At 33.4% G+C, this 25,399-nt stretch overlaps 5 protein-coding genes across 8 annotated transcripts; 4 read left to right on the top strand and 1 right to left on the bottom strand.

The window, feature by feature from the left end:
* Positions 1-1,918: 1,918 nt before the first annotated feature.
* LOC105228941 (cysteine dioxygenase type 1) lies at positions 1,919-11,719 on the top strand. 3 transcript variants are annotated; one of them, XM_011208964.4, is made up of 3 exons: positions 1,919-2,121; positions 10,687-11,272; positions 11,339-11,719. In XM_011208964.4, exons 1-3 carry the CDS (start codon positions 2,002-2,004, stop codon positions 11,518-11,520), a joined length of 888 nt encoding a protein of 295 aa, XP_011207266.2. In that variant the 5' UTR covers positions 1,919-2,001; the 3' UTR covers positions 11,521-11,719. The 3 variants fall into 3 exon arrangements, with proteins under 3 accessions (XP_011207266.2, XP_049307774.1, XP_011207267.1); XM_049451817.1 differs by lacking the exon at positions 1,919-2,121 and adding an exon at positions 4,722-4,930; XM_011208965.4 differs by lacking the exon at positions 1,919-2,121 and adding an exon at positions 7,603-7,759.
* A 534-nt stretch (positions 11,720-12,253) lies between these two features.
* Positions 12,254-15,100, top strand: LOC105229003 (transcription factor grauzone). The gene is made up of 5 exons (XM_019991313.3): positions 12,254-12,553; positions 12,612-12,867; positions 12,944-14,087; positions 14,153-14,540; positions 14,608-15,100. The coding sequence occupies exons 1-5, from the start codon at positions 12,431-12,433 to the stop codon at positions 14,932-14,934; spliced, it is 2,238 nt and encodes a 745-aa protein (XP_019846872.2). The 5' UTR covers positions 12,254-12,430; the 3' UTR covers positions 14,935-15,100.
* Positions 14,964-16,314, bottom strand: LOC105228942 (S-adenosylmethionine sensor upstream of mTORC1). The gene has a single exon (XM_011208966.4). The coding sequence runs from the start codon at positions 16,094-16,096 to the stop codon at positions 15,191-15,193; it is 906 nt and encodes a 301-aa protein (XP_011207268.2). The 5' UTR covers positions 16,097-16,314; the 3' UTR covers positions 14,964-15,190.
* Positions 16,315-16,591: 277 nt separating this feature from the next.
* Positions 16,592-22,095, top strand: LOC105228943 (zinc finger and BTB domain-containing protein 11). Its single transcript, XM_029551435.2, has 9 exons — positions 16,592-16,827; positions 16,889-17,919; positions 17,979-18,360; positions 18,425-18,643; positions 19,469-19,636; positions 19,693-19,968; positions 20,697-21,268; positions 21,330-21,708; positions 21,781-22,095. The coding sequence occupies exons 1-9, from the start codon at positions 16,693-16,695 to the stop codon at positions 22,003-22,005; spliced, it is 3,387 nt and encodes a 1,128-aa protein (XP_029407295.2). The 5' UTR covers positions 16,592-16,692; the 3' UTR covers positions 22,006-22,095.
* A 227-nt stretch (positions 22,096-22,322) lies between these two features.
* Positions 22,323-24,981, top strand: LOC115066371 (transcription factor grauzone-like). Of its 2 annotated transcripts, XM_049451823.1 has the most exons (4): positions 22,654-22,800; positions 22,857-23,132; positions 24,512-24,785; positions 24,842-24,981. In XM_049451823.1, exons 1-3 carry the CDS (start codon positions 22,669-22,671, stop codon positions 24,524-24,526), a joined length of 423 nt encoding a protein of 140 aa, XP_049307780.1. In that variant the 5' UTR covers positions 22,654-22,668; the 3' UTR covers positions 24,527-24,785; positions 24,842-24,981. The 2 variants fall into 2 exon arrangements, with proteins under 2 accessions (XP_029407299.2, XP_049307780.1); XM_029551439.2 differs by lacking the exons at positions 24,512-24,785; positions 24,842-24,981 and having other exon boundaries at positions 22,323-22,800; positions 22,857-23,535.
* The last annotated feature ends 418 nt before the right edge of the window (positions 24,982-25,399 follow it).

Raw genomic sequence — 25,399 nt, 5'->3', positions numbered from 1 at the left:
CGCAACGATTCCACACACGAAATTTGGTTAGAAATACAAAATTTGAGACAAGATGTTTGTTCGGTTTTTTTATCAGTTGTAAAAATCGCAACGCACTACTGAGGTGTACCGTTTTTTGTAGCGCCTGTAGACAAACTGTTTGACAGATCGCGCTCATAGATTAAGGACAGTCCTATCAATTTAGTAAAATACATTTTTTTGAAATATCGTTTACCCGGGAAATTTAACAGAGAACAGTGTCGATTTAGTCATGTCCGTCTGTCTGTTTATATGCGAACTAGTCCCGTAGTTTTTGAGATATCGATTTGAAACTTTGCGCACGCGCTTTTCTTTCTAGGAAGTTGCTCATTTATGACAATCGTCGATATCGGCTCACTATAGCATATAGCTGCCATACAAACTGAACGATCAGATTGAAGTCCTTGTAAGGAAAACTTTTTAATTTGACTAGATATCGTCACGAAAATTTGCATAAATTATTACCTGATCAAAACCAAGTCCTTGTATGGAATCCATTGTATTTGTGAAAAGCAAATTCACAAAGAACCCTATTTACATAATCAAAAACCACGTCAGTGTAACAAACTAACAACTTTCCAATTATGCATAAAATAAAATACGAGACACATAATTTTTTTAATCTCCTTTGCATTCTGAATTAGCTTATCATAATATATTGCAACAACATGACCCCACAGCGCCAAAAATTGCTGATGAAACTATTTGGAAACAAATTATCAGCTGAACAGCTGCAACCTCGACTTGAGCAACTATTTGCCTAAGAGGAGTTTCGAGTTAAGACGCTTGAGCAACGGAAGAACACGTAACATTTCTCTTTGGTAAATATTATTTTGGGCAAAACAAACAACGAAAAAAAAAGAATTCTCAATGTCTTTATTAGAGAAGGTGAAAGATGGCAAACTAGTATAGCAACAAAAACAATATTACAACAAACAATGTTGACGCGCACGTAGAAACAGGTAGCAAGTGATGTCCACATAATTATGTAGATTGCTGCTCTAACTTACATACACACACATACATATGCGCCCTAAGTTACCGTTATTTATGTTAATGACCCGAAAACTGCCGCCGAAGTGCTACTGTTGGCAGGCATTAATTGCCGATTTGAAAACACTCAAAGAGCACACATGTCAACACACTTAGCAGCCACCAATTGGATCAATGCGACAACGACGTGTTGTTGTTGCGGTGCCACAGGCACCCGCTAATTGCAAACACTCAAAGAGAAAATATTAAAATAACATAAAACAGAATAGAGCGCAGGTTGAGGTTGTAGCGCCATTGATGATAGCAAAGGTAGTAAAGCAACAATAACAACAACACAATTGGAGACACACAAAGAAAGCCCGTAAGCCAGCAAGCCGTGTCTGCTGTGGCTGGCATAGCGGCCAATGGAATTGAGTAAATCACATGAAAATATTTATGATGATACGAAAATGTTGTTATTGTTGTGGTTGTGCGGGGCTGAGCTGTGGATAAAAGCCACACAAACGTGCAGGTACGCAACACTAACGGTTCAGAGCCATTCGAAGTTACAACTCGCTGCGCCGACTAACAAATGCCACTAAATCATGCAAACAATTCGTGTAAACAACAAAAACAACAACAACAGCAACAAAGGCAACAACATCGTAAACATTCAGTAATTAGTGAAAAACCAAATGTTACAAGTGCATTGAGAAAACATTATCAGCTCGTGAATATTCATGCCACACGCCAGCGTCTATGCAACCACAAGCTAATCACACAAACTTTATACATCAAGTGAAGATCATAACACAGCAGATCATTTGCTGCAGTCGCTTGTTTTATTGCCATATTGCCATATTACTGTTGTGCAGCTTAAACTTTCATCGGCATTGAAGCGAGCGCAGTCATCGATTGCAACGGTTTTCGTTTAAGCGTTGAGGTAAATTTCGCGCTCGTTAAATTGTTTGGCTTTTATAAAGTGTGTGCGATCAGTGCGAGTTTCCACTAATGTGTCGCCGCAAGCGTTTACAGCATTCAGCAAATACTGAGCAGAAAGATACTGTCGAGTCGACGAAACGGGAAAGCAGCGATAATCCAAGGACTGCGGAGACCAGTAGTGCCACCATGGTGAGTCTAACTAATTTATATGAAAATTTAGATAAGAAAAATGTTTAGAGAAGTGCAAACGATGTTTTAGGTTAAAAATTTGTGTTAACAGAAGATCTCAGTAACAAAGGTCTCGACAGTTTTTGCTTACTGGAACTGTAAAAATATGTCAGCTTCTTTTCGAATTGGCCAAACGAAAGCTCAGATTTTGTTTACACTATTTCAAATTGATCCCTTCCAAACTCTACTACAACCAGGAACTGTCAGACTGAAAGCTTTCTGGAACTCGAGAGTTACCGCCACTTCGAATAAAGTGAGTTCGTCTTAGTAACCGCTAAATTTTAGGTTAGAAAATGTTCAGAGAAGTGCAACAGAAGTTGCGGAACCAGAAAGACACAATAACAAAGGTCTCTCGTTTTTGCTTACTAGAACTGTAAAAACTTGTCAGCTTCTTATTGAATTGGCCAAACGAAAACTCAGATTTGGTTTACAATTTTATAAAAGATTCCCTTCCAAATCCTTCTACAACCAGGAACTATTAGATTGACCGCTTTCTGAGTGAGTTAACAACCCTTCGGACAAGTTGAGTTAGCCATAATAGCCGCTAAATTTTAATTGATTTGTCAAAATGAAGCTAGCTCGAGTGAAGCGGCTGGGCGCATCGTCATTTTGATATACATATCTTCGATATAACATTTTTGGGGATCACTCTGAAAATCGTTATATTCACTCTGCTGCTTCTGAAGAGCTTATATAATGATATATTTGTCCCAAGATCACGAGCAGGTATGATATATTTACCTCACTTCGATTTTTTTTCTTATAAACTGGCGTTGACAACGAATACTTTCAGAGATGGAGTGTCCATAGCTCATCGTTCCATCGAATGCTCATGTTTTGTTAAAAAATTTTAAGAGCTAAAAGTCGATTACCAGCACTTTCGAGTCGGATATCCCCCTTCTCATGATATACCTTGTCTCAAGGCCATTGCCATCAAAAATTTAATGAACAAAATACCTTCGAGAAGAACAATATTTTTGAAAACTTGATGGTTAGTCAAAGAGTTGTTGTAGATTAAGATAAAATATGTATATCAATTCACTTTTACAATGCCACCATTTGCTGAAAATCGTGCCAAACTCCAAAAAGCTGTCGATGAAGCCGCACAAACTGAGCACAAAATTGTACTTTTCAATTTATCTCGGAAAAAAGCGTCTAGCCTTATAAGGATAGTGTATGTTAGACTAGAGAATAATTACATATACATATTTGTGACTGAACTCTCATAAATGAAGTCTATTGTCTCCAAGTTTTCATTGCGGGTTTTGAAATGACGGTTTTTATAACTTATCCTTAGGGTTTCCGAATCATTTTGTCAAAAATATATAGGAACTATTGACCGACAGATTTCAACCAAATTTGGTACGTAGCATTCCTCTAACATTTTCATATTTCAGAGTGAAAATGGGCGAAAACAAACTGCGGCCACGAAGTCCCTTATAACACAATCTGATGCTTTCCTTTCGAGTGTAAAAATTAAGAAGCAATTAACATAACGGCATAAAACTTTGCACGAATACTGCCGTTGTAGTATGCCAGCTTATGATCAAAAATTGTCCAAATGCAACAAAAACGATTCAAGACCCTGGGTACCGCATATGTGGACAGGACACTAGTACCTGTATTTGATTTTTTACGGAATATATTGGTTAATATGTTCTCCCTTTAGCTCTCATAAGCCTAATATAAATATAATATTTTCGAATTTCCGGGTAACTTTATACCGTTTTTTTATAAGGGTGCATATTTGTGCTTAGAATGAATAAGATCGGGTGAAAACTCGCCCTAAACCACATATAACTGACAGGCCTTATGTACCTGAAGGTACTTCCCTGACATATTTGCCACAAACATACATATGTTCATCATATATGTACATATGTATGTTTGTGGCAAAAATGATCTAATGATCTACTTATCACTTAAATCTTAAGCTCATATAACACACTTACCGCGAAAGTTTCAACGCTTCATCGTTTTTGAAATAAATAAATAAATAAAATATCTCGTATATTTCTAAAATGTTGTCACGAAAAAACCCAAGAGCGCAAATGAAAACCCCCAATCGCAAGAAAATACGAACTAAGTATAGGGTATTTTTTAGAGGTACAGATTTTCATAGAGAGAGAGATGTCAACCTCAGTTGTCGAAGTAAAAAGACTTTCACCATTAAAAAAAAATGGTGTCCGATTGATTTCGAATGAAAACACTTGTCAGAAATTATCACATAGAAAATTAGGGGAGTAAGGCTGACTATGCTGGAAAATGTTGTGCAAAATTGTTCCAACAAGGATGATACATAATGAAAGGCCTAAACATTATTTGCGTTATTTGAAATAAAAACTCTATACCGCTAAAAAAAACACCCTGTATATGCCATACATTTATAAATAACATAAATATGTATGTATTATTTGACTCATATATTTGAACTTATGTATGTATGTACTATGTATGTATGTGAGCGTATACAAACAGATATTTATTTGATGTTATATATAAAACTTGAACCTACATATATATTATTAAAAGAAGCTATCGCGAGCTTCAATCTCAGCCTATCGGACAACTAGGATTCTCGAATCATTCATATTCTCTTGTTCGAAACGTGCGCGTCGAGTTTGAAAATTCTGAAATTAAGAACGTTTTAAGATTTAACGAAAAATATTTTCAGTTTGATATCGAGTTATCAGCTGCAAAAGAGAATTACTATACATATAAAAGACACGGATACACTCACACATACATAGGATAACACGCAATTTGAAGTGTAAGTTCGAACAAGACAAGAATATTTGTGAAAGAAATTATTATTTTTTTAATTCAAAAAAGTTGTACTCAGGAATTTTCCATAACCATTTATGAAAAAAGTAAAAAATTGTAATTGATGCCTTAATCAGCTGTTTAATTAATGAATGTTGACCTTAACACACCGTACGCGATACATACATACATACCTACATACATATGTACATACAAAGATACGTAATAAATAAGCACACTTTTCAATTACGTTTTAAAGTAACGTTTTAGCCGAGAGATAATGAGTGGCTCAAATGCATTTATTATTTTTCCATTTGTACTCTCAACTTAAAAATGTTGATACCGTTACAAGTGATTTCAGTGTAGGTGTAAGAGTATTACAATCAGTAATCTATGACCTCTGCTTACAGTAATGACAACAATTACCAAAAAAATTGTATAGTCAACTTTGTATTTGTAAGCGATAAGGGTAGAAGAAATTCAACAAAAATTATTTAGATTTATGTATTTAATAATGTTTTTATGTAGCGCAAAGCCAAATTAGCACGACAGCACTACACCTTAAAAATAAAATATGAGTACGAGTATACCTACCCACCTTCTAAAAAAAAAAAAGAAACGCGTGAAATGCTTTCATACGAGTATAATTTGCCACTATCACGTTAGTGTCACAAATAATGGGTTAAGTGTGACTTTGATAACGTGTGGAAAATATTAATCAGCTATACAAGTTTTGAGTATGAGTAAAAAGACGGAAGATGCATTGCTCTTAGAAAAAAACACCTGTCGAATAGAAAATACATTTATTGGTATGTGGCATGTGAACGAAATTTTTTTAATTGTACATATTTGTTTGTTGTTTTTACTTTTCACAATATGTTACTCCGAATAGAATTGCGTAGGTTGGTATTCTAAGCTAATTGTGCTTTCGTGAAACCCTTAATGACGAGCCGAATTGAGAATATATTGCCTACATTTGGGAGCAAAGTTTTAAAATCATTAAAGCCAATTTGTAGGATGTTATAGATTTTAGTTTAGGGGTAGAAAATTGATATATACGAGTATTATACAAAAATAATGAAAAGAAATAAAATAAATGCATATTTTTTTTAAATGGAACCAAAATATTTATTAGAATGTCATAGGGTTGAAAAGTTTTAAAATTTAAGTATTTACTTTACATAGATTTTTACAATTAATGGTCGAATTTGACCACCAGATCCAAGAAAAAAACTGTTTTTTTATTTTTCTTAATTTAAAAAAATTTTCTATAACAAATAATTATTTTGGTTTAAAAAAATTATGTTTTTTTTATTAAAATGCGAAATTTTTTATTTTTTTTTAATAAAAAACAGAGCAGATTTGAATTCATTATTTATATTACATACACACTATATAATCACATCAAAACTGCATATTTTTGAGCCTGATATCCTTAGTTATGTTAGTCAGTATATACAAGCACTCAAATTTGTCTATAGTCAGATAAACTTCCGAAATTATATAACTGCGCATTAACCAATGTGTCAAAAAACATCAAAGCCCGTTTGCTCAATGTCGGGTTAGCAGACATTTGACAGTTAAGCTCTGGTTAACTTAACCACGACTTTCGGTAAATAAGTTTTTTTTAACTAGAACTTAACTGACAGATGGCTGCTAACCAGACATTGAGAAAATAATTTTTATATCGCAGTGGATGAAACGTTAAATCAGAATCTGCGGCCTAAACTGGCTTTGCAGAGCCAGTATAAAAGAAGATTCCGTTTAATTGCAGATATTTTTGGAAATGTTTAGACCAGCCATTTGAGCATTAATATGATCGAAGTCTTAATTAATTCTTTCAATTTAAATTACAAATTTTTTGTCGCCATATAAGTAAAATAATTTGTTTTGCAAATCTTGCAAATTAGTCAAAATAGAAGTAAAATGTCAAAAGGCTGTCAATCTGCGCATTAATATTTATATGTTGGACAATGTCAATAATAATATGGCGCTTAGACTTTCGTTTGAGTTAAAAAAAATACTCCGAAAACATTGAATTTGTGTACTCCATTCCATTTTTATTTTGAAAGTTCCTCAATGGCTAGACCTTTATTTATTTACCTATGTATAAACAGTATGGTATAAATATTGTATTATTTTACTTAATTTTTGTAGGTACGTCATTGGTACGTCATACGAGAAAATTCACAACATATTTTTTTTTTTTCAAAATAACTATTCTGATTAATCTAATTGCATGTAAATAAATAAATATTTTTATTTGCGTAAAATTACTACAAATTCTCTTAATTAAACGTCCATACATATAAACATAACCGGATACGAAGTAAATATTATTGATTTTAAATAGTCTAATTTACGCTTAAAGCTCAAGTATATTCCAAATTTTTATGTAACAGTACTGCGAAATTATTAACGGAATTGCCATAATGTTTACATATACTCGTATATGTATATCTGTATATAGCATATGCATATATGTTTATATACATATGTACATATAACTCTACTTTGGCTCACAAATTTATAAGCCTGTATTTGTAAATATATTATTTATTTTATTTACAAAAATTATATTTACTGTACATATGTATATATGTACATATGTATGTATAAAAGTAGATTAAAGGCATCTATCGCGAGCTTCAATCTCAGCTCAGCAAAGAATTGTGATTCTCGAATCATTCATATTCTCTTTACCGAAACGTGCGCGTCGAGCCTAAATCAGTGATTAAAAAAACTAAAAACAAAAACAATCGAGAAATATATTAATTTAATATCCAATTAAAGCAAAAAAATAAAAAAAAAGTTTCGGAAACAAACAAATTCAAGTGTAAGTTGAAAGCATGTTACAAGGATATTTCTTCAGAGAAAAACTTAATTTTTATCAGTTCTTTTTTTATTTCGAAGCGTTAGTAGCGGTCAAAAATATTTCGTAAATTACTACATATGTATGTATGTATATATATATATATATATTTATGACATAGAAAATCTTACTTTTTGAAGCCGTAATCTGCCGATTAATTAATGAATATTGACCTTAAAGCATCAAAAGGCGTTCGTTCTTTTTTACACACATACACGTATACATATGTACATACACACATACTCGTAAATATGAAATAAATAAGCTTATATTTCAATTACGTTTTAAATTCATTCCTAATTTCCTATAACTATTTTGATCAGAGATAATACTATTTTGATCATTTTATTGTTGGATTATTTAAGATATTCGTCAAATAGTTTTGGAAAATGCTGCGAAAGCAATATTCTCGATCTTTTATAAATTCGGCACACTTCTGTTTAGAGCCGACTATCGTGTCGTGTGAACTCAGCTTAATTAACTACCGTTATACATAAACTATTTAAAAGCCGGGATACCAATCTGTAAACTCTGCTTACAGAAAAACAGTAAACCACACACAGACTCGAATAATAACACAATACAAGGTGTATTTGGTTATACTACTATGAGCAACAAATACTTTGTTCATCATTTTAAATTCTCAATTTATATTTCAAAACTATGTTGTTCAGCTAAAAGTAATCCCCTCTGGCCACAAACTTGAGCCAACGTTTTTTCCAAACCTCGAAACAGTTGTTAAAGTCAATTCCGGGAATGCTTTCAATATGCTAGCGATTCACGTTTAATTCGTTGTTTCGACGATTGGGTTTCGCGCGAAATTTCAATCAAATTATTTTTGCCCATAGTTATACTTATGTATATAAGCGGTAAGAATTTTATGTAGCTTATATAAGAACGAATATGCTTTACAGTATCAAAATCAAAAATATAATTCTAAGATTATCATTGATGTGCATATACACACATCACAACCAGACATAATACCGCTTTGCGGAAATCGCAGTAATTCACGTGTTTCAACCGTTTAAGTTTAACTGTTATTTTGAAAACGTGTGTAAAATCTGAAGCAATGATTCAAGTTTTGAGTATGAGTGTGTGAGTATGTATTTGTTTAGGGTGTAAAAAACAGCTGTTGTTTAGAAATTAAATGTTTTTCTATTCAATGTTAGTGAAAATCTTTTTAATTGACATACATTTTGTATGATTTTTAATTAGGTAAATTTATTGACCCACTATTAACCAGGTGTGTTTGCATCTTTAACTTTTATAACAAAAATTCCACATTCTACGTACAAATTAAAAAGTTCAAACTATTTGAGTACATTATCATAATATACACAATTTGTACGTACATAACTGAGCATTTTTGCGACACTATCCAATTTATAGTTATTATCTTATATACATTTTATAATTCAATCGAAACTGCGTATTTTTGAGGCTGTTACTCCTAGTAGTGTTAACATAACCTCTCCTCCGCAGCCAAGCCAACAATTGTGTTAGCCAGTACTCTATTTTTTCTATAGTTATACAAATTACACAAATTATATATGTAATTGCGTATTATTAATAAACACTAATTATTATAACGCGATAGATAAAACGTTAAATTAGTGTCTTCGGCCTTAACTGCCTTCGCAGAGTCAGTATAAATGCAGATCAGCTTTAACTGCAGATATTGAAATGACTAACTGGTTTAAGCCAGCCATTTTGAGCATTAAAATTATCGAAATCATATTTAATATTGTCCATTAAAATTACAATTTTTTTCTTCATATAAATTAAATATTTATTTTGCAAGTCTTTTATATTAGTGAAAATAAAAGAAAATGTCAAAAGGCTGTCAATATGCATGTTATCATTTGTATGTTAGATGTTAATAATAATAACATGGTGCTTAGACTTCGTTTCGATTGGATTTAAAAGTACAAATTGGTTAATTTGCAATAAATCAAATATATGTACATATGTATGTAAATATTTTTTATTTTATGCTCTTAATTAAATTTATTGTCAGTAGCAAAGCTCACATGACACACTCATTCGATGTGACGATGAAACTTTTTTTTTCAAACATACATACATACATATAAAAACCTAAAACCAGAAGCAATCACAAATCAGAGCTTATCTACGTATGTACGTACACACACAAACACATGTATATTTATGTATATGTCACAAGTATGCGACTATTTTAGTGCTTCGGACAGATGTTAAGGAATCACAAACTGTTTGCTGTTTTTTTTTTAATATTATCACAAATGCTTTCTACTGCGCATACACAAAACTGTGTCAATATATGTATATGTACATATATAAATATTCACACGTATTGTATATACATATGTATATGTACTCCGGAAATTAAAACTATTAACACATAAAATTTTAAAAAGCGGTTATCAAATAGGTATAAATGTACCGTTAAATATACAGTAATGTCAATTGAGTCAATTTGCTTTATTTGTTATAAATCCAATTTAAACACGTATTATGGAGATAATTTCTGACCATTAAATCGAAAATACACATAATTTGTTCTAATTATTTGAAAAAATGTCATTATCAAAAGAATGACATTTTCAACAAAATTTCTAGAGCTAATGGTACAAACCAGTGAGCAAAGATAAAACAAATTTCGTTTTGTGCCGATCATGAGCCGATCGATCAAAAATGTTTAGGTTATAAGAGATCTAACCAATCAGAGAAATCCGATTTCTAGGAAAAGAGATCAAACTACAAATGATAAGGTTTGGGATTAATACTTGGTCAGTCGTATTGAAACGCGTCTTTAGAAAAATTCAGTAGAATTCTTTTTAAAACAGTTATAATCTAAGCTTCAACAAAGAAAAAACTTTAATCTTTATTTTCTTACTCCGACACAGGTTAATCAAACTTGCACCGATATGGCACTTGCCAAAGTCAACAGCGGAAAGGCAGATTTGGAGCAGGAGCGTTACTTGCGTGATGCCACACGTTATTTTTGTGGCATAGAAAAACCACTGAAATATGGTCCCAGCATAGATAGCTTAAGTGATTTGATCACTGCACTACACAAAGAGTTCGAGACGAATTTCGTAAATATCGAGATGGTCAATCACATAATGTTGACATACAAATCGAATGCACGCGAATGGAAGCGTTTCGCCAAGTTTGATCGTTTTAAGTACACGCGTAATCTGGTCGATGCCGGCAATGGGAAATTCAATTTGATGATCTTATGCTGGGGTGAAGGCCAAGGCTCCGCCATACACGATCATGCCGATTCGCATTGTTTTATGAAGATGCTTAAGGGTGATTTGAAGGAGACGCGCTACAAAATGCCATGCACGCAGGCCATAGAGATGTCCAATGGGGTGGACATTGGTCAAATGGATAGTGATAGTGAGGGGGAGCATGTTTTCGATAGTGCAGAACTGACACCCGAGGGCGACACCACAATAACTGTTAATGATGTGGCATACATAAATGGTAGGCATCTCGTCAAACAATTTGGCACTGAACTGTTTATTAACTATTTTATTTTTATAATCTTAGATAACCTCGGCTTGCATCGTGTGGAGAATCCGAGTCACATTGAGACCGCTGTGTCACTACATTTATATTGTCCACCTTTCGATGAGTGTTCTGTTTTTCATAAAAACTCTGGCAAGCGTATAAAATGTCCCGTTACATTCTGGAGCAAATATGGCGTGCGTCAAACTGAGTCCAACAAATAGTTACGTGTTAATTAACCGTTATATTGGCTAGTTTGTCCACTTTTGGGCAGCAGTTGACCGTGATTTTTGTTGATCGCCGGAAATCCTAATATTATGCTCATTCAATTAGGAATTTAATATATGTATATTTTATATAAATTATAATGTAAACACTTTCTTATATTTGTTCAATTTAAGAAAAAAAAAACATTCCAAACAACCAGCAACTGGTTTTTTTACTAAAATATACAAAATTGTATAAAAGGAAATCGTAGGCACAAAACAGAAAGGTTAAAAATGTATAATATAATATTTTATATAGATATATTTATAAACTTTAGAATTTTTATTATAACAGACTTAATTTATTTGTTATTTTGTGATTTTTATATAGGCAATAAAATTTAAAATGCAGAAATAAAAACAAAATAAAATAATTATAACTAAAAATATCTGTTAAAAGTTTTAATTCTTAACAACCACTCTGTACACTACATCACACTGGCAGCAACACAAATACATACTTATGTAGAGTTGCCAGTCCAAATACGTTTGAGTTACGTATTTTATGCGATTTTGTAAAAAAAAATGAGAATCTAAAATAATTTTCGAAAATTAAAAATTCAGCTTTAATATTTTAGTTGCAATATAATATAAAAAAAAATTTAATTCTAACTTCAAACGAGGCTGTCCAATTTGAAAAGCGCTGACATTTCGCTTTATGATGTCTGTCATTTTGACATTTCTCATATTTTTTTCTTAGCTTGTTTGTGTTAGTGGGTACGCTTTTGTTGCAGTTTTGTGTATTTTCAGAAGTTGCTGATTTTAGTTGTTTTTGTGTCACATTTATGCTTTGGAAAGATATTTAAAGCAAATGTACGACAAATAATTGCGTTTAATTTAAAAAATATAATATTTTAACATTTGTGCAATGGCTTGTTTGCTTTGCATGGAGGACGCCACAACACCGGCGCAACGTTTCATTGATATTTTCTCTGAAGAAGGTTGCCAAATGACAGTCTGCAGCATTATAGCCAAGCATTTGTGGTTGAAAGTAAGTAAAAGAATTGTAATAAATAAAATTTAATTATTAACTGTGGAACGGTATTTAGCCTGAACGGGATATATGTACTGGACAACGCATCTGTTGGACATGTTGGGAGGCTTTACGTGACTTTCATATATTTTATCAACGTGTAGCCGAGGTACATAATCGTGCAGATTGGAAGACTCCATTTGCTCATATTGAGCAGGAGCAGGAAAACGATCCATTGCCACAAGAAATTCATCTTAAATCGGAAGACGCGGCGGATACCGAGGAAAAGTTACAAAACTCTATAAATGTGGAAGAGAACATATTCGACTCAGGTTAGTGTAAATGTACTAAAATAGTTTGTATTATGCACAACTGTTAAGTTTTGATATAATATAAATATATATTTAGAAGTAAAATTGGAAGTGTACGACTTGGATTTATTACCACAATTCGAAATCATCGAAGAGAGCACACCCATAAGTGAAAGGGCACAACGCGCGAAGCGTCGTGGCCGTCCACCAAAAGATGCAAATGCCAAAATATCAGCAACTACTAAACGTGTAAAGCAAGAAACAGCTCAGCCGTGCGTTGAAAATAATGATGATGATGATTCAGAAACCGAATTGCCTTTATCTGTCTTACTAAGTACTAGTATCAAGACTGATACCAAGGAAGATGCTAAATCTTCTATTGATACATTACCACAAGACGAAAAAACAAGTGAAAAAGAAGTTACAACTACCGCAACTGCGGAACCGGAGAAACGAAGACGTGGTAGACCTAGAAAAGTACGAAATGATGAAGAAAAACCTAATAATAAAGATGACACGAAAGGCGACATAAAAAATGAGTGTAGTAATTTGAATAGCGACGACGAATTTGTAGATAATGATCACGACTTTGCCCCTGCCGATGGCTTATCTGGAACAGATGATAGCGTTGACTCCAGCAGCGAACACACAGATTCTGATCACAGTTTACCCGACTTCGAACCTAAGCCACAATATGCTGTCATACCGAAAAGGAAGATTGTTAAGCCGAAAAAGTATCGTAAACGCGAAAAACCACTTGTGCCTCCTAAACGTATGTCACGTGAGGAGATCGAGGCGAAGCGTGCACAACAAGATGAATACGATAGAGTAATACGTAAATTTTTCGGACGTTTTGCTTGTCCTAAATGTGAATTGCTGGTACAAAATTTTGCCGAAATACGTGGGCATTTTCGTGCTTCGCATAATGAGGATCCGGGTTATATGATGTGTTGCGGTCGCAAATTTCCACAGAGAAAAGCCTTGGCCGAGCATATTTATTTACATTGGAATCCAGAACACTTTAAATGCACTACATGCGGTAGGCTATTCACCGACAGTCGTAATCTCGAGCAACATGAAGAGGCGCATGTTAATCCACCCGAACCGAAGGAGCGCAAAATGTTCCAGTGTGACAAATGTCCGAAAGTTTTCACAACAAAGGCGGCTTTTGAACATCACTCCTTTTCAAAGCACGTGCCCAAGTCAGAATTCAAATTCGCATGCACGCAGTGCAATAAAAAGTAAGTCGATTTCAACATTTCGCTTTTGTTATTAAAAATATACGCATTTATAATCTCTTTTCTAGATTACCAACACAACGTAAGCTTAAGGATCACATTAAATATAATCACGATCCGGAAAGCACAATTATTTGTGACAAATGCGGCAAACAGGTGCGCACACAGTACCTTAAAAAACACCATCAACTGGAGCATTCCGAAGTGCCACGGCCTGTGCCCCAGCCAATGCAGTGTCAGATATGTGGCACTTGGTTGCGACACATGTCTGGCCTTAAACAGCATATGAAATCGATACATGAAGATCCGGGTGGTGAACATCGCTGCCAGATTTGTAATAAAGTCTCGACGACATCACGCGCACTCAGGCGTCATATTTACCTCAATCATGAATGTGAGCGCAAATTCAAATGTACAATGTGCGAGAAGGCATTCAAGCGACCACAAGATCTTAGGGTAATGACAGTAGCCGTTGAATATATAAAAGTTTATATATATTCACATTTGTATTTTATAATTATAGGAGCATACCTCAACACATACCGGTGAAGTGTTATACACCTGTCCTAATTGTCCAATGACTTTCTTCTCGAATGCTAATATGTATAAACATCGACAGCGTTTGCATCGTGCTGAATGGGAGGCGGATAGGAAAAAGCCCAGGCATATAGCGAATATTATGGCGCAGGCTATGGGTGCGACAGCCGCTTTGAAAGCAAAACAAGCTGTAGGCGCGGCAACGGCTTTTTTCGCACAAAAGATGAACACGAGTCTTAGTACGATTAGTACAGAAAGTGTCAATGCAAATTCGGAGACCGCGCAACAACATTTAGAAATGACTATACAATAAGATTCACTGAGATTAAGAAGAATAACATATATATATTATAAACACAGTTATTTATTAAGTTAAATATAAGTCGCTCAAAATAACTAGTATTTCCAAGTTATAAAAAAAACTGTATAAGTATGTATATACATACAAATAAAGGCATGCTTAAAAGAGTTTTACATAATTGAATTAAACTTTTTAATTTTCGATAGTAAATAATGAAAAAAAAATCGATTGATTCTACACTCAAGTATAAAAACGGTAATGTTTATAATCACACTTTATCTTGTGGTATATTTATTGTCTTTGACATGTAATCTTCGCGATGCAATTCAGCCCAACGTTGTGCGACTGCTGGAATAAGCGATTTTCTAAATACCATACATGTGATGTGTGCCAACTTTTCGAAACAGATTCTATAAAATCCCAAGGTTCCCAGTGTATAGCGCCAATTTTTCATCAATTTCGCATTTTTGCCTACATGCTGTGAATCGGGTGTTATGATTATCAAAATGCCTTCAGCATGTAAAAGTTCGTACGCCTTTTGACAACAATGTAGTCGTTCCTCTGGCGATGGTATATATTCTAATAGTAGACTAAATATAACACAATCGTAATATTCACATGGTAAGCGTAGCACTTCTCCATCTTCAGTGATTATTTTTTTGTCTACCATAACTTTTAAGAAATCTCCTTTTAGAACATCACTTGTCGCTGGGCATAGATCAATTGCGGTGACGTTAAAATTGCTTTCGCCAGCAAAGGGATTAAAACAACTGCCTACGTCAAGTACATTTACAGAATTTGTAAAGGATGTTTTTAATTCACTTGTTTCAAATGTTGGCATATCTGTGTATGATGCCGCCAGTCGTTGTTCGCGATCACGTTTTTCGAGAAAAACTTTATTCGTAAAAAAATATGAATTGCAGTAGTCAATTATCCATTTTACACGACTGCGCGCATATAAATTGGGATTTGTTGTGTTAGTTTCCCAAATAGAAGCTAAACGATGCATAGCTGTCGAGTATTGCTCCAAAAGCGCAGTGTTCTGTAAGTGCTCACTCCAAGCTTTTTTCATTCCTTTCAATTTGGATTGAGATCTCAATTTATCGTGACAGTCCTTGATGATCGATGCCAGTCGCAAATGTTCCTCTTTAGAATCATTAGCGCACTCATCCATCTTTGTATTATTATTTATTATTTCACTTAAAAAAATACAAAATTTTTGCCACTAAAGCAAATACTCAAACAAAATCAGCTGGTATTTGAATGTTTGAGAAGTGCTGTCATGACAAATGATTTACACGAAATTTAGCCAAAATAAATAAGTAGCATATGGCTGCGATAACATTTTAGCAAATAAAATATCAGTCATCCATATTTAATTAATTTTAAAATCGCAATCTATTAATTTTCTTTTAATTAATACTCTAAAAGTTGATAATTTGAAAAATTTAAATTTGTGGAATCTATAAAAGCATACTCAACAGGTTAAAATTATTATTTATGTTAACAAATTACATAAAATCTATAAATATATACATATATTATTAAGAAAACCGCCTCTATGCGTTCATACTTATAATTTTATTTAAAATCTCTGTCTTTTCGTCCATAAATATTGACTTTAATCTCCATATAATTTCTCCTTCAATAATAAAAATTATATCAGGTGGCAACTTTAGCATATAAACTATGGTTTCGTAGTATTAAAACAAAAATATTACGAATTACACTTTATAAAATCATAATTAACTTTTCATTTTATAAAAACGGATGATGTTTGACAAACTGTCCTGTTTATTATGCTTGGAAAAAAACAATGTTACAAACGGTCAAATAAATATTGATTCTGATGATCCGCAATCAGTAAAAGCTCGCGCGATGGTTGAACAACATTTCAAGGAAGAGGTAAACCTTTTGTTAAAGGATTTTTAGTATAGCTTACATATGTATCAATTCCTAATTATAGCTCAGCATGAAGCCGTACCTTACAAACAAAGTGTTATGTCAACAATGCTGGGAACTGTTACTATCATTTCATGAATTCTACGTGCGCGTACAAAACGCTCACTTGACGGCAACTAACACACTAAAGTCCTTGCAAGAGTTAGAGATAGCGGTTACTGAAATAAAAATGGAACCTGATGCATTAGACGAGCTGGCTTCGCCCCCAAAACGTCGTCGCGGACGACCACGGCGAGAAAAGCCAAACGAACATCTTTTGGAATCACAGCCGTCAATTGTTTTAAAAGAGTGCAGTGTTCGGATTGAACCACTAACTTTTCCTTATAACAGTAACATTAACAAAACACAAGATAAAAGCTTGGAGTTTTTGGAAGTTAAGAGTGAAATAATACCTGATGAAAACGAATCTATTGATCCAATTTATTCACCACAAATGTCTAATAATGAGAGCGAATCAGGAATTACGGCAGTGCCTACCAGTACTGGAAAGAACTTAGAAGCCGGTGCGCCACAAAAACAGAAAACAGTCCGTACCAAGAAGAGGCAAAAACGAAAGCGTACAGAGAAAAATAGTAAGGCATTAAATACAGGAATTAAAAATGTATTAAACACACAACGAAATAAAACATCGGATTATGATGAGTTTATTGCAAAAAATTTTAAACTAACATGCGCTCTTTGCGAAACCCCACTACAAAACTTTAGAGAACTTAAAATACATTTTCGAGAAGAGCATCAGACTAATGGATATGTGAAATGTTGTGGTAAAAAACTAATTAGACGTGGCGTACTAGTAGATCATATAAAATTTCATACCAACCCAGAATACTTCAAATGCGAACATTGTGAAAAACTGTTTGCCGATGGTCGTGGCCTTGAGGCGCATCTTCAATTTTCACACGGTTCTAGAGAGCGTATTTATCGCTGTGATATTTGTTCCAAAGGATTCTTTCGTCGTGAATTACTCACTCGGCACTACGTTATACACGCACCTGAAGAACAGAAGAATATCAAATGCCCTCAGTGTGAGAAGACGTAAGTATGCCAGAGCTTATATTGCATCACCAATTCTGAATCTATTTGTAATATTGCAGGTTCTGTTATAAATACAATATGCTACAGCATTTAAAAATAGTTCATCTACATTCGTATTCGAAAATATGTGACATTTGTGGAAAATCCTTCCATGGAGGTGAAGCATTCCGCCGGCATCAGCAGGAGCACGCTGGTATACCAAGATTACCGATTAAGTGTGAATTATGTAATGCTGAATTGACGACAAAGTATGGTTTAGCACGGCATATGAAAGTAATGCACACGGAGGAATATCAAACACCTCAAGTTTGCCCTGTATGCTCCAAAATATCACCGTCTCTCCGCGCGCACCATACCCATTTTAAATTTATGCATGCCACAGAAAAAAAACACACCTGCAAAATGTGTGACAAAGCTTTTAAACGACCCAAAGACTTACGAGTATAAGAAATTACATGTTTTTGTTAAACTTTATATTTATCATAAAATCCATTTTTTATTGTAGGAACATATGACAACTCATACCGGAGAAGTTCTATATACGTGCACATTTTGTCCACAAACATTCAATTCGAATGCGAATATGTATGCACATCGAAAGCGAAAACATCCTAAAGAATGGGCTGAAAAATGTGCAAAGCGAAATACTTCTATAGGGATGGGACAACAGATACAAAAGGACTTAGAATCCATAATTGAATCAGTAAAAAATGCGGATGAAACAAATTAATTGGAGAAGCCCACCATCATTAAGAATTATTAAACGTTGAATGTATTTTTAATAATGCGTATAAAAATATACAAATTCTATAAAAACTATTAAATCAGTTCTACGATTTAATGTGTAGGGAATATTATTTGCTTTTTGACTTTGTTATAGAAAATTTAATAATTGTTACCGACAAGTTTATTTTCTTTGTAACAGCTGGTTCTGTTTGCTTTCAATTGAGAGATTTTTGTGACCAGAGATAGAGATGCCCAACTCTCCTGTCATTGGAAATGAGAGAGAGCAGCTCACCTACCCTACTTTTTTTGAGGTTTCGCAATTGGAATGACTAGAACGGCCAGCCTGAAATTCTAACAAAAATATATGTATGTGAACGGGGGATTTGTTGTCGGCGTTCAAGATCGCTAATAAAAAATTAAAAGCAATGAAAATTAAATAAAATGAGTATTTTAAATGTATAGTATGTATTTGATGAAGGTTTTGTAATGTGATGCAAAATATTAAATTTTAATCAAAAATGACTAAAAACATTTATTAATGAAGAGCTAAATATTGAAAGTTCAAAAGTCAGTTATCTTAATATACTATAAACTCATAAAAAAAGGTTTAAAAAGTTCCTCCGTATATTAAAAGTCCAATTTATAATAATAATAAATGTTTGGGTGTTTTAATTTTAATACCCAAAAATTAATATTTAGCTCGATCTGGCTACAATGGAAAATGTTATGAAAAACGCTAATTTGGGGGCGCTCTCACAATTCCTGCTTAGAGATTGGCTAGTGACTGCATCAAAGTACAGGATTCAGATAATTGTTTACTATTTTAAGAAGTACCATATTAGGAAATAATATTTACAGAATGCCTTTTGATCAGTGTTGTCTGTTATGTTTAGAAAAAGTCAGTCCAACTGACAACAGCATAAATATCAATAGCGATGACTCGGAATCGGTAAATGTGCGGAATATAATTGAACAACATTTCAAGGAAGAGGTAAACATAATTTATATTAAAAGGCGATTTTATTTTCACGTTTTATTTCTACATAGATCTTCACCATGGCAACATTTTCAAGTCAAATTGTATGTAAACAATGTTGGGAATTGTTGAAGTCATTTCATGAATTTTATATCCAAGTAACACAAGCCCATCTGCAAGCGCATAACAAACTCAAGGCTTTGCAAGAGTTGGAAATATCGGTTACAGACATTAAAGTCGAACCGGATGCTGAAGACAAACTGGCTTTGCAAGAGTTGGAGGTAATAGCGGTTACAGACATTAAAGTGGAACCGGATATTGTTGACACATTGGCTTCATCACCAGTCGTAAGTAAAACAAAAAAAATATGTATATGCCTATATCGTTAACTTTTACGAAATTTTAGTGTATATCATTTTTGACGGAATTGAGGTTTTTATGCAAAGTTGTTCTAAAGTAACCTATTCATCATGTAGTAAAATATTATAAAGACATTCCTTGTATGGAAAAAGCTATGACGAGTTACATTTTAGCGTTTGTACCACGCCGATTATCTTTAACACTTACTGTGATGAAATATTACCAAAAACAACAAAGAAAATAGAGCGGTCTTCTTCTGTAGTAATCCATACACAGAAAGTAGTTTCAAATTAAATGACTACAATTCAGTATTTCAGGCCGAAATAGTTGACATAAGAGATTGTTAGATTTAGGCTTTTGCTCTAACCAGAAAATCCATAAACATTCTAGTGAATAGCCAAGCGGCAATTAAGGCAACTCTTATTGCCAATACTAAGGTTGATTGCGTTTGGTTATGTTTTTTTTTTTTTTTTGGTTACGCTTTTCTGAGACTACCCGTGAACGTATTAATGAGTGCTACTGGGGATTATCTGAAATAAGAAGAAAGACGTAATAGGTCTTTTGAAGACAGCTTAGTAAATGTAAATGAAGGAACCACTTTTGCAGTTGATTTTTGTAACATTCAATAATTTCGCAAAATAGGACGATATATATTTACACAAAAAATGTAATACATATAATATACAATCTGTTTACTAAAAATGACGATTTACAGGGTGAAGAAAAAGATTCCGATTACTCGGATGGTGAAAACAGTAGGTCAATGAGCTCAACTTCTGTAAACTCTGAAAGTCAAGAAGATGACGAGGAAGAGAAAAGAAGGAAAACAAAAACAAAACGAGCCCCTAAACCCCGAAATAAGAAACGACACAAAACTTTGGACCATGATCAATTTATTGCACAAAATTTTAAATTGATCTGCTGTTTATGTGAAAAATCTTTGAAAGATTTTCGAGAATTGAAAATGCATTATCGCCAAGAACATCAAACAAATGGCTATGCTAAGTGTTGTAATAAAAAGTTGTACAATCGAGGCGTTCTCGTTGATCATATTCACTTTCATATTAATCCAGAATACTTCAAGTGTAAGTTCTGTGAAAAAGTATTATGCGATCGAAGTAATCTCGAATCACATTTACAACATTTTCATGACTCCAAAGAACGTACTATATACAAATGTGAAATATGTGGCAAAAGTTTTTATCGTCGCAAAGTTCTTGCACGGCATTGCCTAATCCACGCACCTGAAGAACAAAGAAATGTGAAATGCACACAGTGTGAAAAAACGTAAGTTTTTCTGAATATTAATTTTTTTTATAAAATTTCTTGTCTATATTTGTAAATTTAGATTCTGCAATCAGTACCTTATGAAACAACATCTAAATCTGAGCCATCTCAATCTATATGCAAAAATTTGTGACATATGTGGCAAATCACTGAACGGCAGCGAAGCTTTTCAACGGCATCAGGATGAACATGCTGGTGTGCAACGAACAAGGGAGAAGTGTAAAATATGCAATATGGAGCTAAAGACGAAATATGGTCTGGCGAGACATATGAAAACAAGGCATACCGAACCGTTTCAAACACCGCAGATCTGTCCAGTCTGCTCTAAAGTATCTCCCACTCTACGGGCGCATAAAAGCCACATGGAGTATATGCACAGCGGTAAAAAACACGTTTGCGCTGTTTGCGACAAAACATTTAAACTGCCGAAATGTTTAAGGGTAAATAATAACGTTCCAATTTACTGTAATATAATCCAGTGTTGAAATATTTAGCAAAAAATTATTGTTTAGGAACATATGGCTACACACACCGGGGAAAAATTATATACGTGCACATTTTGTCCACAAACATTCAATTCGGATGCGAATATGTATGCGCATCGAAAGCGAAAACATCCCAAAGAATGGGCTGAAAAATGTGCAAAGCGAAGTACTTCTACAGGAATGGGACAACAGATAACAAATGATTTAGAATCCATAAACGAATCAGTGAAAGATGCGGATGAAACAAATTAAATGGAGAAGCTCATCATCATTAATAATCATTAAATTTTGAATGTATTTTTTAATAATGTGTATAAAAATATACAAATTCTATAAAAAGTATTATTATTATTGAGGAATGGGAAAATAATTTCTTTGTAAGTATTTTATCAATTTAAATAAATAATGAATAATACAAATTTTTTAACATAAAATACCCCATTGTCTTTCAATTTAACTAATCTGAAATCCAATTAATGTAAATAAACAAACCAAGATGTCAATTAGAATACATCTGATAAAAAATCAAATAATCTAGAACAATGCATCGATGTTTTGATAAAAAAAAAACTGAATAATATTATCGCATGAATGAAAAATTTAAAAAATATGTTTTTTAAGTAGAGTATTCAATATACAAATATATAAATTCCTTAAAAATTTACTTTTTTGAGTTATGACACTATTAATGTAAATGAGCCACATGTATATTCCAAACTTATAGAAAATGATATCCAATTATTATTTATTATATTTGTTATGTTATTCATTTGGATAACAGAAAACGATATGAGAACAGTAAATATGTTCAATTTATCGAAAGTTTAAAATATACGATTTCATTTTATCGATGCATATATTCGATCGCTTACTATTTTATGAAGTTACTTATTATTAGTAAACAATATTTACAGAATGTATTTTGATCAGTATTGTCTGTTATGTTTAGAAAAAGTGAGTCCAACTAACAACAGCATAAATATCAATAGCGATGACTCGGAATCGGTAAATATGTGGAATATAATTGAACAACATTTCAAGGAAGAGGTAAACATAATTTATATTAAAAGGCGATTTTATTTTCACGTATTATTTCTACATAGATCTTCACGATGCCAACATTATCAAATCAAATTGTGTGTAAAAAATGTTGGGAATTGTTGAAGTCATTTCATGAATTTTATAATCAAGTAACACAGGCACATCTGCAAGCACGCCACAAACTCAAGGCTTTGCAAGAGTTGGAAATAACGGTTACAGACATTAAAGAGGAACCGGATGCTGTAGACAAATTGGCTTTGCAAGAGTTGGCGGAAATAACGGTTACAGAAGTTAAAGTGGAACCGGATGTTGTTGACACATTGGCTTCATCACCAGTCGTAAGTAAAACAACAAATATATATACATACATATACTCTTATACTTATATCGTTCGTCGTTTTACGAATTTGTACTATATCAATTTTTTTACGAAATTGGGGTTTTTACACTTACCGTGATGAAATATTACCAAAACCAACAAAGAATCCATACAATCCTTACACAAAAGATAGCTTCAAATGAAATGACTATAAATCAGTATTTCAGACCGAAATTAGCGACGTAACAGATTGTTCGAATTAGGCTTCTGCTCTAACCTCAAATCCATAAACATTCTAGTGAATAGCCAAGTGGCAATTAAGGCAACTCTTATTGCCAGTACTAAGACTGATTGCGTTTGGTTATGTTTTTTTTTTGGTTACGCTTTTCTGAGACTACCCGTGAACGTATTAATGAGTACTACTGGAGATTATTTGAAATGAGAAGAAATCCATGGTTATTGTCTTGCAATAAACTGAAATCAGTAGGCCGTAGAAGGACTCCCGAAAAACATAAAACATTGGACCATGATGAATTGATTGCACAACATTTTAAATTGATCTGCTGTTTATGTGAAAAATCTTTGAAAGATTTTCGAGAATTGAAAATTTATTATCGCCAAGAACATCAAACCAATGGCTATGCTAAGTGTTGTAACAAAAAGGTGTACAATCGAGGCGTTCTCGTTGATCATATTCACTTTCATATTAATCCAGAATACTTCAAGTGTAAGTTCTGTGTAAAAGTATTATGCGATCGAAGTAATCTCGAATCACATTTACAACATTTTATTTTTATTTTATTTTATTTTAAGTATACATACGCCAAACGGCTTTATACAACTATATAATTTGAAATTATGTAATATTTGTTATGTAATTAAGTATAAGGGATTAAATAGTATTTAACACTAGTATTTATAAATAAGGCTATAAATTGAACAAAAGTTGTAAGACTAGCAAATTAGGAAGGAGAAAGTGTAAAAGGTGAGAGTAGGGATATTGCAGTAGACGTGATTTGATATCCGGGATGAAGGCACTGAGTGATCCACTATAGAAGTCCACATCACTATGTAATGAGTTGACGAGCCTGGCCAGACGGTTGTGAGGACCATTGAAAACGTAGCTCTTGGTAGTTTTCGTAGTCTTCAGGAGACGGTTATGTCTCAGTGAGGGACCCACTGATGCGAGTTCGAAAATGCTGATGATGTCTGACGCATCGATAAGGCCGTTCACGACTTTGAAAAAGAATAACATGTCAGCTACTTGACGCCGTTCTTGCAGGCTGTTTATGTTATAGTATTCATAGACATCAGACACTGTTGTAACCACCAGGAATACCATAGCGATAGCCAATAAATTTACATAATTTTGATTGTATTTTTTCAATACGACTACAGGCAGCATCGGTGTAAGGCGTCCAAATTACAGTGCCATATTCTAAAATTGGCCGAACCATAGATGAATAAAGGCGTAGCAGTGAGATGGGATTCGTGAAATCCTTGCTAGTTCTAGTAATGAATCCCAGAATTTTCATGATTCCAAAGAACGTACCATATACAGATGTGGAATATGTGAAAAAAGTTTTTACCGACGCGAAGTTCTTGCACGGCATTATCTAACCCACGCACCCGAAGAACAGAGAAATGTGAAATGCACACAGTGTGAAAAAACGTAAGTTTTTCCTTATAATTTTTTTCTTATAAAAATATCTATATTTGCGAATTTAGATTCTGCAATCAACAAGAACATCTAAATCTGAGCCATCTCAATCTATATGCAAAAATTTGTGACATTTGTGGCAAATCAGTGAACGGCAGCGAAGCTTTCCAACGGCATCAGGATGAACATGCTGATGTGCAACGAACATTGGAGAAGTGTAAAATATGCAATATGGAGCTAAAGACGAAATATGGTCTGGCGAGACATATCAAAACGATGCATACCGAACCGTTTCAAACACCGCAGATCTGTCCAGTTTGCTCTAAAGTATCTCCCACTCTACGGGCGCATAAAACTCACATGGAGTATATGCACAGCGGGAAAAAACACATTTGCACTGTTTGTGACAAAACATTTAAACTGCCTAAATCTTTAAGGGTAAATAATAACATTTCAATTTACTGTAATATAATCCAGTTATTAAAATATTTAGATAAAAATTATTGTTTAGGAACATATGGCTACACACACCGGAGAAATATTATATACTTGCACATTCTGCTCTCAAACTTTCAACTCCAAGTCGAATATGTATGCACATCGTAAGAGAAAACATCCTAAAGAAT

The sequence above is a fragment of the Bactrocera dorsalis genome, chromosome 3 (genome assembly GCF_023373825.1).
Source record: "Bactrocera dorsalis isolate Fly_Bdor chromosome 3, ASM2337382v1, whole genome shotgun sequence".
NCBI lineage: Eukaryota > Metazoa > Arthropoda > Insecta > Diptera > Tephritidae > Bactrocera > Bactrocera dorsalis.
The sequence above is the reverse complement of the archived record's forward strand: the minus strand, read 5'-3'. Positions and strand labels throughout refer to the sequence as shown.

What these genes read in the sequence shown, in the direction of transcription:
- LOC105228941 (XM_011208964.4), top strand. Translation starts at nt 2,002, where the DNA reads ATGTGTCGCCGCAAGCGTTTACAGCATTCAGCAAATACTGAGCAGAAA. An exon ending in AGACCAGTAGTGCCACCATG is followed by an intron (nt 2,122 to 10,686) that starts GTGAGTCTAACT and finishes ACTCCGACACAG; the next exon opens with GTTAATCAAACTTGCACCGA. An exon ending in TGATGTGGCATACATAAATG is followed by an intron (nt 11,273 to 11,338) that starts GTAGGCATCTCG and finishes TTATAATCTTAG; the next exon opens with ATAACCTCGGCTTGCATCGT.
- LOC105229003 (XM_019991313.3), top strand. Translation starts at nt 12,431, where the DNA reads ATGGCTTGTTTGCTTTGCATGGAGGACGCCACAACACCGGCGCAACGT. An exon ending in TGCACGCAGTGCAATAAAAA is followed by an intron (nt 14,088 to 14,152) that starts GTAAGTCGATTT and finishes TCTCTTTTCTAG; the next exon opens with ATTACCAACACAACGTAAGC. An exon ending in AGCGACCACAAGATCTTAGG is followed by an intron (nt 14,541 to 14,607) that starts GTAATGACAGTA and finishes TTATAATTATAG; the next exon opens with GAGCATACCTCAACACATAC.
- LOC105228942 (XM_011208966.4), bottom strand. Translation starts at nt 16,096, where the DNA reads ATGGATGAGTGCGCTAATGATTCTAAAGAGGAACATTTGCGACTGGCA.
- LOC105228943 (XM_029551435.2), top strand. Translation starts at nt 16,693, where the DNA reads ATGATGTTTGACAAACTGTCCTGTTTATTATGCTTGGAAAAAAACAAT. An exon ending in AACAACATTTCAAGGAAGAG is followed by an intron (nt 19,637 to 19,692) that starts GTAAACATAATT and finishes ATTTCTACATAG; the next exon opens with ATCTTCACCATGGCAACATT. An exon ending in AACTGCCGAAATGTTTAAGG is followed by an intron (nt 21,709 to 21,780) that starts GTAAATAATAAC and finishes ATTATTGTTTAG; the next exon opens with GAACATATGGCTACACACAC.
- LOC115066371 (XM_029551439.2), top strand. Translation starts at nt 22,669, where the DNA reads ATGTATTTTGATCAGTATTGTCTGTTATGTTTAGAAAAAGTGAGTCCA. An exon ending in AACAACATTTCAAGGAAGAG is followed by an intron (nt 22,801 to 22,856) that starts GTAAACATAATT and finishes ATTTCTACATAG; the next exon opens with ATCTTCACGATGCCAACATT.